Below are 13,916 nucleotides of genomic sequence, written 5' to 3'. Positions count from 1 at the left end.
TGCTGTCATGCCAGAATGAGACAGGAGGCATGACTGCGGGTGGGTGGTGGGGCCCCAGCCACAACAGGGCAGATGAGAAGATTCTAAGATGCTTAGTGGCTGGCAGATGTGGAGGTATCAGCACGGTTGCATCAGGTGGGTCACATATGCATCAGCCTGCATCACTGAGGGACACTGGACTACATTTCAGGGTTGTGGGAAGCACCAGCAGAAAATTAACTGTCCCTTGATGAACAGAGAGGCCTCTGCTTGCCTTCACCTCCTGGCCAAGAAGACCCAGAGGGCTCACACATGTCTTATGCCACCCACCCCACTCTGCTTGCTGACTGTGAATTAAGGGATGCGAGGAAGAGCAGGCAAGGCAACTTCCCTGGCAGGAAGGGGCTGGGGGCCAGCTGAATCGCCCTGGAGGCCGTGACCTGGCTGCCCCACGTTCCACGGGTTTCCCAGAGCCGTGTTTAGGGTGCTCTGCGCAAAGTCAGTCTCACGAGAAGGAACACGGAAGCACAGATGAGGTGTCTGTCCAGCGTGTTTCCCGTAACGCGGGCAGAGCTTGCAAAGAGCTGCCGTGACCCCAAGCCCAGGCGGGACTGCCGGGCAAAAGCTCAGGAGGAGCGAGGCAGGAGCGTGCGGCTGAGGTACTGCTGCAGAAGAGCAGGGCCGGGGGCTAACAGGACAGCCGGGAAGAGGCGGCCGGGGGCGGGGGGAAGCTGGGAGGCGGGTCCGCGCCGCTGTTCGGGTCTCGCGGCGCCGGCGGTGGCGGCGGCGCTGTAGCAGCACCGCCCAGAGGCGGGCCCCGCCCCCGCCGGGCCGCCGTCCCCGACGCGGTTCCCGCCGCTGCCGCCATGGAAGAGCAGAAGGAGAACCGCCCGGAGGCCGCCCCGGACGAGGCGCCGGCGCCGCCCGCCTCCGCAGCCTGCCCGCCGGTGAGTGCGCGGGGCGGCGGGGGCGGTGCTGGGGCGGTGGGGGCGGTGCTGGCCCGGCCTGGCCCGCCGGCGGCCCACGCACCCCCGCCCGCCCATGGCGGCCCAGCCCGGCCCGCCGGGCCCGCGCCTCGGCCCGCCCGGCCCTGCCCCTGCCCCGCCGCCCGGGGTTCCCGGCGCTCGCCCTCCCAGGGGCGCCGCCCGCGCCTGGGTCCCCGCCGTGTGCGCGCCCCGCAAAGGCCGCGAGTGGCGGTCGGGAGCCGAAGTGCCCCGGGTTTTTCGTCATGGTTTATTGTGTTCCAGTCAGTGTGGATTCTGGTTAGTTGAGGTGTCGAGAGAGACCTCTTGATGCTGGTGAAGGCTTTGCCAGCTCGCACCAGAGAACTCGCTTTTTTTCTGTTGAAATTGGGATGCTCATTCAAGTTTCGTCTGAGAGAGCTGCTGTTTGGCATGGCAAAAGACACGTTCATTAGTATCCCTTTATTGCTTGTTGCTTTTTAGGAACATCGTGTTTCAGAGCAGGCTTCAGTGTTGATTTTCTTGCTCAGCTATAAGCTAGTTCACTGAGTTTGATCACAAGTGTAACAGTGTGATGCTTTACTGCATTTTGGTGCCAAAACGATCTGTAAAATGCTCTGAGTTTTTGTTTTGACCTTCTTAAATGACTTTCTGATTTCTCTTTTTTTTAGGGTAGGCAGCATTGTAGGATCAATGATCAAGAAACTAATGGCAAAATATCAACTGCCAGTTCGAATGACTTCAGTGATCCTGTTTACAAAGAAATTGCTATAACTAATGGTTATATCAACAGAATGACCAGAGAAGAGCTCAGAAGTAAGCTTGCAGAGTTCAAGCTCGAAACCAGGTTAGGCTTATTTGTAAGCATTTTGATTTATCTTGAAGAACAGTAGAGCCACACAGGATAATTATTTTAAAGTTTAAAAGCTCAGCACAGAGTGAAAAGCAGACATAGCACCAAATACCGGTTGTTTTATGTGCAATTGTGATGCAGCTTTTGTTGTAGTATTAATGCATACTGCCTGATGTGTGCTGTCTCAACTGGTAACCCAAAGAAATGAAAGAATATGTAACTGTAGGGTATTTCTCATCACATCCTTTGTCAAGGGGAAAAGAACTGCAGTGATTCTCAGATGATGTTGCAGACCTTCAGCATATAGAAACTTGCTTCAGAACATATATATTTTAATTTTCTGTACCAGTATAGTTCTGATACTTGCTAGAAACTATGTGGTGATGGGGCTCATGATTTAATAAAGGCAGAGGACAGGTACCTTTAGATGGAGAGTTTGCTACTGTGAATAGATATGCTAGAAATGTGAAAAGATAAATTTATTATAAGCTGGATTTTTGCTCACTGGGAAGGAGGAAAGGCAATAGAGCATACTTCTTGCTATATTGGAAATGACCTGCAAGACTCTGATACGGCTGTGGCCAGACAAATTTGAGATATTGTGTAAAAGATCACCTGGGAAAAACAAAGTGTATTGTTTCTGTAGGCAGCAGTAATGAGGAAGTAGTGGTGGGGAGTTAGCAAAGTGAGAAGCTTCTGCTCTATAGGAAGAGGGAATATAAAAGGTGAGATGGAGTCTGAAAGGAAAAGTCTAGCTTTCTAGAGAAGACAAAGACTGTAGGACGGAGGCTGTTCAGAAGGAAAAAAAAAGGATTTAGCAGAGATTGATTTGAACAGAATCAAAGAAAAACAATGGTGTGGAGGAGAGAAGTGCAGCCTGCTACCTCCAACATATCTGTCTGCAAATGTTCTGACTGCATAGTTTTTTCAATTCTTCCTTTGGTTACATTAATTTAGCACCTCGGGAGGAAAAAAAAATTTATCATTACTTGAGAAAATTTTCAGTAAAACAGGTTAGATTGTACAGCTATTCGGTAGTTACTCTGATCTAAAAGTAAAAAGCAGAACTCAAATAGTGATGTGTTTGTGGTTTCCTCCTAGGTTATTTTATTCAGCTGTAAATGCAAAAAGCTTTAAACTTCTCTTTTACCTAAGTGTGGTTTCTTTTTTCAATATATCCAATTAAGTTAGTCAGACTATGTCTTACCTGTAAATATCAGCTCTAATTAGAGAGTTGAGCGGATTACCACACACCATCCTTTCCCTTGAGGGCGTTGTGATAGGAGGTTGTCTCCTCTTTTCAACTCTTTTTATAAGTTTGATGAAGAAAAAGGTAATTTCCCCCTCCATCAGCTCCCCATGCTGTCTCAGCTTTGAATGAACTACTCCTTGAATTAAACTAGATTCATAAACCAGAGTGAAGAAGTTATCTCTGCAGAAGCAGCTGATGTTCTCAAATGCAGGTTTAGTAATCTGACTCCAGTTTTATTTTGTGGATCAGTGGGCTGCTTTTCTGGTAATACCACTTGCTACAAGTATTTCTTACAGCATCTGTGATTTCATTTGCAACGCATAATTTTGAAAATAACTTCCTTCAAAAAGTAGATTATCCTTGTTTATTCTGCTCTGGTTTGGTACAGTGGCAGTTCTGGCACCTGCACTTGCATATTATGTTTGTATTAAAAACATAAGTAAGTAACTTCAATTGCTTGCTGCTGCAAATTTATGTATAGCCATAAACTTGAAAAGCAAGATCTTGACCAGGAATTTTTTCTGACAACTGAAATCTTGAGCACTTAATTTTAATTGAGTCATTCAAACTCTATTTTGAATTTAAATTGAGAGGAATTTAAAATGTGGGGGTTTTAGCTGGGTTCTGCGTTGTCTGTGCCATTGAGGCAGAAAGACCTCAGGCGTGAGTTACTTCGGGCAGAGTGCACAGGGAAATACAAGTGAAGCAGTACTGCTTCCAGGGCCGGAGGTCATCTGGCAGCAATCTACAAAGACTTGGGCTTTGCAAAGGCTTTGGCTACTGAGTCTTGCTGAACTAGAGGTGACTGCAGTGTCTCTGTGCTGTGCTTCCCTGTCTGTCCCTGGTATTATCTTGATGTGTTAGTTGTTGGGGGGTATCACAGCCTCTGTGTTATTCCAGATAATGGATCATTAACTGTATGATAAAGTCAAATTCAGACTTCATAAGTGTTGGTGTTCAAAATGAGGTTAATAAATGATGAACTTTCAAATGCTAAATACAGCTTCAGTTCTACAGTGGGGAAATAATTAATTAAATGAGAGTGCGATCTTTGTCATTTATCTCTTCAGAGGAGTGAAAGATGTACTGAAAAAGAGACTGAAAAACTATTATAAGAAACAGAAGCTGATGCAGAAGGAACAGATGAGTGGACAGAGCTGTTATGACTACATCTGTGTCGTTGACTTTGAAGCAACATGTGAAGAAGGAAACCCACCTGAATTTGTACATGAAATAATTGAGTTTCCTGTTGTCTTAGTAAACACGCATACCCTGGAAATAGTAAGTGATCTAACGGCTGTGTTGGTTTGCTGTTCTTTGGTGTAACTTCTTTGATTCTGAAAGTCTAGTTAGTTTTTAGGTAGATGTTGAACTTCATTAAAAACAACATACTTTTTTCCATGAAGACCTATCCTCTGTGCCTCTTACGTACAAACAAAACTTTCTGTCTATTCAGTACAAACAAAACTTTCTGTCTATTCTGAAGGCATATGGAATAAGTCATTCTCCTGTTGTTGACTTCCTCTGTGGATATGAGCTTCTCAGTCGTCCATGTCTGTTCTCCCCTGGCCTGCTTTTACCAGTTTTAAGATCCACAAATCTATTTCTAGGAATCAAGGAATTCATCGTAATCAAAAATTAGCAAATTCTGTGGTCCTGTGTGAGGCAGTCTAGAAGACACTAATGCAGAGGTCTAGAAAGTGAGGTTGAGTGAACTCCGCTTATGTCAGGCTACACTGTTTCTACAATGTACCCGACAGATTGACAGCTGCCTAACTCGATTTTAAACATACTTCGTAGGCATTTGGCAGCTTCAAGTGCTCTGTTCCGGTACAGCTTTCTTCTAGGAAAAACTTCTTGCTGTCTAACTGAAACTGAGTGACTCAGTGAAACAGGGGATGTGCACACACCTCTGACTAATGGTTCATGTATCAAGAACTAAGACGAAGAGGATTTCCAGTAATCCCTGTGATGCTACATTAGAATGTAGCTGCATGTATGACTACTTCCAGAAAGAGGATTATGCAGATTACCAAGATTGTTTTTATTACCTTTAGAGTGGTGGGAAACACTGTGTCTTTTCTTCTGTTCAAAAGGTTTTGTGCTGTTGTAGTAGCAGGGATGTGGGGCTTGCTTTTTTCCATGAAACTTGCCTAAAGTCCTCACTCCTGTATTGCTCAGTTTCCCAGAGTGAGGTCATGTTTTTTGCCTGGCTGGCATCCAGAAGTGTAGGACTTGCATGCAGCCTCTGAGATGTGCAGCCGGTTGCTTTCCTTGAATTGCAGGTGAGCCTTTAGATACCACCTAAAAGACATAAGGCTCTGCTCATGCCTCTCTTTTCTTTTTTCCTTACTCACACTCTCCTTTTCCCAAATCCTCCCCTTTTTTGCAGTCTGCCCTTCTCCCCTCTTAAATCCACGTTCCTGCTCTATGATGCCTACTAGCTGAGAGGAAGGACGTGTTTTGTTTGGAAAGCCATCCATCCCATTAGGAATCTGATGATGGCCAGTCGGGAGGCTCAGACTGGCTCAGGAGGTACACACTCCTTTTTGCATCCAGCAGGACAAGTAGCTGCTATTGCCTTTGGGCTGTAGGCAAGCCAAAGAAAAGTTGCGTTGCAGGCCACACAGTGTGCTTCAACTGAGCATTTGAATCTCTCATTACAGGAGGATGCCTTTCAGCAATACGTGAAGCCAGAGATTAATCCCAAGCTTTCAAATTTCTGCATCAATCTGACTGGAATAACCCAGGTAATTTGCACTTTCATTTCTTCAGGATAAAAAAGAGCGATGTGGTGTTGATGTTTTTAGACTGGTAATCTTAAATGGTAATTGTTCATGGTTATTTTTCTCTAAGGCCTGTTCTCCTAATCCTTGTTTTTTTCCCCTCTCCCAATATCACCTAATTGATTTCACTACATGGGTTATTTTGTAGGGAAAAGCACTCACTTTGTAATTCATATGTAGAAACTTAATCTTTAGCAGAGCAAAGCACCTTTTGAATTGCATCTGTTCCTCTTCTAAGATTTTAATTCAAAAGAGTTTAGAGTCTTAGGATGGCAATTGCCTGTGGTCAGGTAACTTGAGTAGGAGCCTGGGAGACAAGCTTGAAAGGTTTTAAACAAAGTTCAGCTGCTGACTAACCTTGTTACCTATTAGGAGGTTGGCTTTTCTAGTGATGCTTTTGTGGTGCTATTTTTTAAGTTTAGACAAATCTGTACAGTTATCTGTTAATGTGTAATCTGGTTTTCTAAAGATTTTGGTCAAGCCAACTTTGTAAGTACCCATATACCAATATACTTTTTACAGTTCACGCTGGTTTGGGTTTTTTTTCCTGAAAAAATGTTCCTCGTTTTGGGGTTCTTTGTTTCTCTTAGGACATTGTTGATAAAGCTGATACTTTTCCTCAAGTTCTGCAGAATGTCGTGGAGTGGATGAGACAGCGAGAGCTGGGAACGAAGTATAGCTATTCCATGTTGACAGACGGGTATGTCCCTATGCAACCTTTAGCACAATCTAAAACTGTGAAACCGTGTTTAATATTTGTGAGAGTATTGTTAAAGGTGGATCAGGACACTGCCATTTTGCTGTTTTATTTTGATTGAAGCTTTTGGGAAAATGAGCAAAGCTCAACTAAACTATTTGAAATGAAGCTTAAATCCATCAGATGGCGCTGTTTCTTTCCTAGCGGTCTATACACAACGAAGTGCTATTGAACAGACTTCTTATGCTTTGCTGTTGCTGTAATTCTTCATTTATGTCTGGCTTTCATATAGCACATAATACCTGAAAGTATCACCGTGCAATTTCAGTTCTAAGCGACTTCCATGCCCTGAGGCTTCAGAGATGTGTAGTGGTTGTGCTGTAGTGTCCTCTGTGAGTGTTAGTGTTAATGTTAATACATCTTGCATATTTTGCCAGAAAACGGTAATGGATTTTGATGTTTATGGAACAAAGAGAAATGGCTAGCATGGAAACTTCTCTGCTTTGGCTTAGAGGGCTGTGGCTCTGGTGGGTCCCAGCTCTGACAAACTTTGTGTGTGAGGAATTGACTAGTCCCTCAAACTACCACCTGAACTTACTCTCTCACAAGGTCTGTGTGGAAAATCAAGTCCCCTAATGACTGCAAAGTGAACAGATCATGAGATCTAGACACAACTGGGATGCAATATTGTTCTTGTGATCTTAGCTTTGTTATATGGTGAAATACAGTGTTTGAGCCTTGTCTTGTATAGCACTGGCCAGGGATTTTTTTTGCAGGTGATGCTTGCCTTTTAGCTGTGAAACATTACTATTCTGTTAGAATGCCTGCTTTTCTCCTTCTCTTGGAATGATTTAAGTAGGACAGGGAGTTTTTCACATGAGCTGTGTTAAGGTGAATGATGCATTTTTATGTTTGCGTGCAGTAGGAGTGAGTAAACTCAAAATCAGAGTTTATGAAAAAAGAGCATGAGGAGTCTTAGTAAAACTTTCTAACACTTCTATCAAGTAAAACACAGATAAATATTCTATAGTGTGAGTAGTTTGAAAAATAATGTATCGTAGTAGATGAATGGGTACATAACTAAAGTTTTATAACTAACTCAACTAAATTAACAAGTGAGAAGTTATTTTTGGTCATGAGACTTTTCCTCAAAATTCCTGAAGATTTAGGCAATTACTGTGAGTCACAGGCCTTTTCCGGTTAAGAACCGGTATCACTGAAACGTTGTTGTGTCCAGTATAAACAGTGAAGCCATTTTTAAAGCTGTCACACAAGACTTGAGGTGTACAGTATAGATCCATGGACACCTTAAAAATAAGAAGTTAACGTAATGCCATTTCAACTTTAATTAATTTAAGGAACTATAGTAAATTCTATTTGACTAATTTTTAACCTGTGATTACATTGCTATCTTTGGAAACAACAGTGAATAAAAAAAAGAAGATGCTAAAGCAAAACTGGTGCAAGACTGGTTATATTACTGGGCCTAAATGTCTCTGAACATCCTCTCCAGAGGAATCCTCTCAGTGAAATTCCTTAAGGACAATAGCTGCAGTGAAGTCTCAGTCATATAGGTGAGATTGTGTAAACAGCTGAAAGAGATAAGAAAAGAAGCTTTATTTTAGCTTGAAGCTTACAAACTTGTTGGGGTGGTTCTCTTCAGGAAAGCAGGATACAAGTGCATAGGATTACAGTTTCATCTTTTCATAAAGATCTGGTTTCTCATAAAACTAAGTGCAGTCTTGTTTCAATAACCTATGTGAGGTAGAGAGATGTGTGCGTACCCAAGTAATCAGGAAAATTTAAGGTGTCACTTGCTTCCCCAAGGGCTGTGTAAGCATCTAATTTGTAGGCAGTTTTTGGAGTAGATGTGGTAGGTGGAGTAGTGGGCATGCTATTTTTTGTTTTAACATCCTAATGAAAGTCTTGCTCATGTCTTTTTTTTTCCCTACGAACAAATTCATGTTAAAAAATTCCTTACCATGACTATAGCAAAAGAGCTTTTCCTAAACTGTTTTCCTTCTACTGATCACCAGAGACAAAACAGCTTTTAGTGCTATGGCTATGCAATACATAGAATATGGAATTGTATATTACTAATGCTTTTCTTTTTTAACTTTTTAAGATCTTGGGATATGAGTAAATTTTTGAACATCCAGTGCCGTATTAGCCGTATCAAATACCCTTCTTTTGCCAAAAAGTGGATCAATATTCGCAAATCATATGGGAACTTCTATAAGGTTTGTACAAATTGTTGTTTCTCTTACGGGAAAATTTTATTTAAAAGTCTAGAATGTCCTGTTGTGCTTGTCATCTCTGCTTGTGTAGTATAAAATTATAGTACTTAAACTAGTTGCCTAGTTTAAATGCCTCATTTTCAAATGTGTTTCATGTCCAGATCTCACTTCACTAATTGAAGATCGTATAATCTACTGCATTTTGATTTTAATCTTATTTTTAAGATTCACAATGTGCTCCGTGAAGGATTGTATAAAAATATCCTACTGACCCTCTTAGATCAAGTCTTTTCAGTCTTCAGCTGAAAAGATTCTATTGATTTTTCAATTATTTTTCTGTTTTTATGTAATACACTACAGAACTAATTTGCACCACTACCCTCAGATAATCTTGACTTTTGACAGTGTAAAAGGGACAGAGAAAGATTAGGATAAATCTACAGAGGAATCAAATTGTCAGGAGAAAAGTAATACCAAGTTCAGTGCTGGACCTTATTGCTGCTTTCTGTCAGATTACCATAAAATGAGTTACTTGAGATTCTAGCAAATTCCTAGTCAGCCTACACTAAACCACTTTTTTTAAATGTGATTTCAGCCTTGCTGTTGTTCTTCTTTTGAAGAGCTTTTTCATACTAAATGTAACCTCTAGATGAAAAAGAGACTGACATTTAATAAGAAAAGAGCTTTACTTTGTGTTGGGCAAATATTACAGGGTTACTCCATTTCTCCCTCTATTATTGTGCCTTCTCTACATGGTTTCTGTTGGAAACATGCTAGGACACAACAGTTTTGTTAATCCTATCAGCTTTAACCTACACAAACCTTCTTTTTCCTGTTCTATTAAGGCATCATCAGAGGCAATGAAGATTGTAGCTTGGAAGGAATCAGTTTCTTTTTTTGTGTTTGTTTTTTTTTTTTTAATATATGTAGACAGTTGTAGCATTTATAGTTGTTCAGTGCTTCTGTTTAGCTATTCCATGCTGCTGTTGAATCTGTTGTTAAGTAATAGATAAAATTGATGACAAGGAATGTACTGTAGCTTTCCTGTGGAATATCCCACAACTTGCAATATGCATCCCCTACCCAGTTTTTTTTGTGTTATTATTGGAGTTGCATATTGCCAGGTTTTGGCAACTGTGCTGTTGCCATTCTGCCTACCTATTAAATCCTGTAGTATGGTGCAATATCCTGGAACTTGTCATGGCCCATTGTTCCCCCACCCCAACCACCAACATCACCAAAAGAACCAGCGAAAGTTTTCATTTAAAGTTATCCTTGTGTTTTTCTTTGATGTTTCCAAAGAACAAGTATATATTTAGTAGTTAATCAAGAGAAGACTTGGGGCTTTAGCTGGTGTTGCACTTTGTATAGGTAAGTCAGTAAAGTTTCCTTGTGTGTTCGTTCTGTTAGTCATCCATGTAAACATGGGCTGCTATAGGTGTTGCTGATCTGTTGCTGTGGTGGTTGGAAACATTCAGGAGCTTGATGTCAGTGAGAACCAGGAGCCTGTGCTTCCTTAATCACTTAGCATTTAAAAGGAAAACCGAAATCTGATTCTCTCTGCAATGCCACATTGGGTGTTAATTTGTTTTTTATTAAGATTGTTAAACCTATCTAGGCCATGACTTCCACCCTTGCCAGCGCAGGCGCATCTTGAGCTGGTGCTGGTGAGAGGCTCTTGACATCATCCTGAGTCTAGACAAGCTCCTGTTGACTATGTCTCCTCTGTAAAAATGAGAGTGTCTGCCTCACCAAGGTACTTTGAAGTTAAATGGTTAGTGATCTGACAGAAGGCAACATGAAAGTATATGTGACTTAAGTAGACTTAAAATCTGCATGTGTTTCTACTGCACTGTGTTAGATTAAAAAGACTTGGTACAGAAATTAATCCTTGAATGTTACTCACTTTCTCCATCAGGTTCCTAGGAACCAGACCAAGCTGACAATCATGCTTGAAAAGCTGGGCATGAATTATGATGGGAGACCTCACAGTGGACTTGATGACTCTAAAAACATTGCAAGGATAGCTATAAGGATGCTGCAGGATGGCTGTGACCTGCGGGTGAATGAGAGAATTCATGGTGGACAGCTTATGACAGTCTCCTCCTCAGCCCCCTTAGAGGGAGCCCCTGCTCCACAGATGCCCCGCTACAGAAATTAGCAGTTCAGCAGTTCTGCCTCAGGAACTGCCCTCAGATACCCAGTAAAGACTGTGTAGAGTTTATTAAACAGCCACCTTTGCCAGCTTGTCTGCCATGCAGAATTCTAAAGCACCTTAACTAATCATCTCCGTTGAAATAAAGAGGAGCGTGGAAACTCTTTGAAGCCTGTTACAGCAATTTTTTTTTATACTGATGATTTTTGTTTTTTCAAACTTTGCTAGAACTAAGGTTGATATGCGGAATCCCTAAGCTTTTGAGAGCATGTAATTTAAACACCTGCAAAGATGGATTGCTGCCGTTCCACCCCAGCCTGTGGGTCGTATTTATTCACTGTGCTGTACTCTAATCATATCTAGCATCTGCATATTCATTGCACACAAATAAGCCATTGCTGGAAGAACTGAAATAGCAAGTGGTCGAGCTGGCCTTTCCTGATAAGGCACTCTTCCAGGAGTTCTTGCCAATTGTTTTTGTTTTTTACAAAGTCTAGGAGAAATGGGAGCATGCTCATCAACTCTAAAGCAGTAGAGAAGTACTCTGGTGTTCAGGGCTTTTCTTTAAGGTATATGTTTGTCTCCTTCCCATCAAATAGAAGAGCTGTGTATTGAATAAAAATTTTGTTAATGCAATATGATAGTACTTTTTTTTAGCCTGTATTTCAAAAGAGAAGGTTCTTCAGATTTTCGCTTTGAGGATCACATCTGTTCCTGCTATACTCATAGCTGCCCTTCATTTAATGTCACTTTTAGATACTGTCAGCCATTTGGGCTTAAATATGAGTGAAGTACAAGTAAGTTCAAAACATGCCAGATCATCGGAATTTCATGCTCTGTGATTATTACATAAAACAGGAAGCTTCTGGTTCATAGGTAAAACATCCTCAACTATTTTTGGTATCTTCTTATGCTTCTGCCACCTCTATCTCAAGATCTAACATTGGAAGATTAATATAATTTTATTAGTAAAGGCCACAGCTAATTACTAACAACTTCTGCTTACTTCCCAGGCCTCAGATAGGATGATATTCAAAAGAGGCCAGAGTGTTAATTTGTTTTGTCTCCATGGGCTGTTACAAAGTTACAACATTAATGTGATCAGCTTTGCATTAGAATGGCTTGCTCTAAAAAGCAGAATGATGCATTTTGGTTGCTCTTAGTCAAAAAAAAAGTTAGTTTGCTATCCCTGTATTACAATTCATTCTTTCTACCACTTTACATTCAGGAAGCAAAATAACCAGTTAATAAAGCTTTGTTAAGAACATTCACTGTTGACTAATCAAACTTGTCCCAGCCCCTCTTTGCTCTTCTGACTGTTAAATCGCATCAATGGAAATGTGAAAGCTTTTATTTTAAATTCATGTAAGAAGGAGATGTATTGGCCAATTCTTATTTGCTTCATATGTTTTCTTTCCAGAGTCACAGATTTGGATAGTCACAACTGCTTTGACTGCTTTAGAATGATGTGGGGTTTTTTTTTTCCTGAAAGCAAATACTTGTTCTACTTGTAGAGTTTTGTTGAACTTAACAGTTTCTTTTCCTTCTGTAGCCACACTGTATGGATTTTCAGAAGGGAAAAATCCAAATCTCTGATGTTCTTACTCCTAAAATACCATTTATCTGTCAGCCCATATTTTGTACAAATTCTTATATATGTGCTTTTCACTGTAGCAACCAGAGTATCCTCTTTTCTGAATAACCATGGTAATTTACTTTTTTTTTGTCTCTGAGTTACTGTGTGCAGGTTTCTATGATGAAATTGAGTCTAGCTCAGCAGATCTCCCCTTGGCATGCTGGCTGCCAGAGACTTTATCACTAGTCTTTTATTTACAGGTCTGTAACCAGGCTCACAGTTGAAGGAAAAACTTGTATTTGTTACTGATTATACTACAGGTTGCATAAGAGCTTTGTAATTTTACATCGTTTATTTTAAGTACAGAGTTGTTTATTTTTGTTAAATAACTTCAAAAAGATATTTTGAGATAAGGGTTAAATAATAATTGTTTTCTGTTTACTACTTGGGTAGGTTGGTGGGTTTTTTTGTCAGTGAGTTGTAGAAATCAGTAAAATCATTCCAGATGCTATTTTGTCTAAGTTGGATTAATGTAAGTTGTAACTATTTTCACGGAATATTTGAGTCTGTGATTTTGAGATAAAGTGAATTTTAACAAAGTTTGCTGCTTTGCTTGAAATGTAAACAAACTTATTAAAATAATTTCGCATTTTGAAACCTATCAGGTACTGAATTTGGTCTATAAAGCATGAGATGATTTCAGCAGTCTTGGGGGTCTTGGTGTCAGCACAGCTCATGATTAGTCCTCTCTGGTGGACTAGCAACATTGCCATGGCTGGGTGGCTTAAATCTCTTGCATGTGACTAGTTCACAGCACTCAATAACAGGATAAATTTTCCTGGATGCTTTCTACCACAGGGGAAGGAGGCATTTGAGAGAAAAAAATGCAGTATGGCGATTTTGCTAGTGATGCTTGTGTTCAGCCAAACAGTGTTTTTTCAGGTTGATCTCATTTGTTCGTCCAGAAAAGCTTGCTGAGTGCATCTGCTCTCATGAATATTTTAATTTATTAGAGGAGTCATCCCATGCTGGAAAAACTAATTGACAACTATGTACAAAACAATCTCGTTTTTATGCAGAAGAAAAGCATGCAGACGTTGCCCTGTTGATAGAGTAAGAGTCCTTGTTTTGTTGTTGTTTTTATTTCACATTTCAGGAGGTGTACTTGAGCAATTCTACCGCTACTGCAGACAGCCTTTGTAGAACAGTAGCAAACTTTAAACAAAGGAATTGCAGACTAATTTCAACATGAGTGCTTTAAAGTAGGTTTCTTAATATGTATTTATATGAATGTGAGAGGGTTTCACAGAATCTTGGGGTTATGTTAGGCAAAAAGGTTTCTCAGACAGGTTAAAGAGCAATAGCCTCACTGTCTCGATGAGCAAATACCTGAGCAAATGGGAAGAAGAGGTCACAACA

General features: G+C 40.9%; 1 protein-coding gene across 2 annotated transcripts; it reads left to right on the top strand.

The window, feature by feature from the left end:
- The first annotated feature begins 814 nt into the window (after nucleotides 1-814).
- On the top strand, nucleotides 815-13,154 carry ERI1 (exoribonuclease 1). 2 transcript variants are annotated; one of them, XM_027676948.1, is made up of 7 exons: nucleotides 815-926; nucleotides 1,613-1,788; nucleotides 4,117-4,327; nucleotides 5,713-5,796; nucleotides 6,423-6,532; nucleotides 8,655-8,769; nucleotides 10,685-13,154. In XM_027676948.1, exons 1-7 carry the CDS (start codon nucleotides 846-848, stop codon nucleotides 10,925-10,927), a joined length of 1,020 nt encoding a protein of 339 aa, XP_027532749.1. In that variant the 5' UTR covers nucleotides 815-845; the 3' UTR covers nucleotides 10,928-13,154. The 2 variants fall into 2 exon arrangements, with proteins under 2 accessions (XP_027532749.1, XP_027532751.1); XM_027676950.1 differs by lacking the exon at nucleotides 815-926 and adding an exon at nucleotides 1,148-1,241 and having other exon boundaries at nucleotides 10,685-11,101.
- The last annotated feature ends 762 nt before the right edge of the window (nucleotides 13,155-13,916 follow it).

The sequence above is a fragment of the Neopelma chrysocephalum genome, unplaced genomic scaffold (assembly GCF_003984885.1).
Source record: "Neopelma chrysocephalum unplaced genomic scaffold, ASM398488v2 Primary Assembly neopelma1_42b, whole genome shotgun sequence".
NCBI classification, from domain to species: Eukaryota; Metazoa; Chordata; class Aves; order Passeriformes; family Pipridae; genus Neopelma; species Neopelma chrysocephalum.
Note: the sequence above shows the minus strand (reverse complement) of the source record. Positions and strands in the feature narration are given on the sequence as shown.

Bases quoted from the DNA above. Each gene is read 5' to 3' on its own strand.
- ERI1 (XM_027676948.1), top strand. From the start codon at position 846: ATGGAAGAGCAGAAGGAGAACCGCCCGGAGGCCGCCCCGGACGAGGCG. The intron at 4,328-5,712 runs GTAAGTGATCTA...CTCTCATTACAG, and splicing joins ACACGCATACCCTGGAAATA to GAGGATGCCTTTCAGCAATA. The intron at 8,770-10,684 runs GTTTGTACAAAT...TTTCTCCATCAG, and splicing joins CATATGGGAACTTCTATAAG to GTTCCTAGGAACCAGACCAA.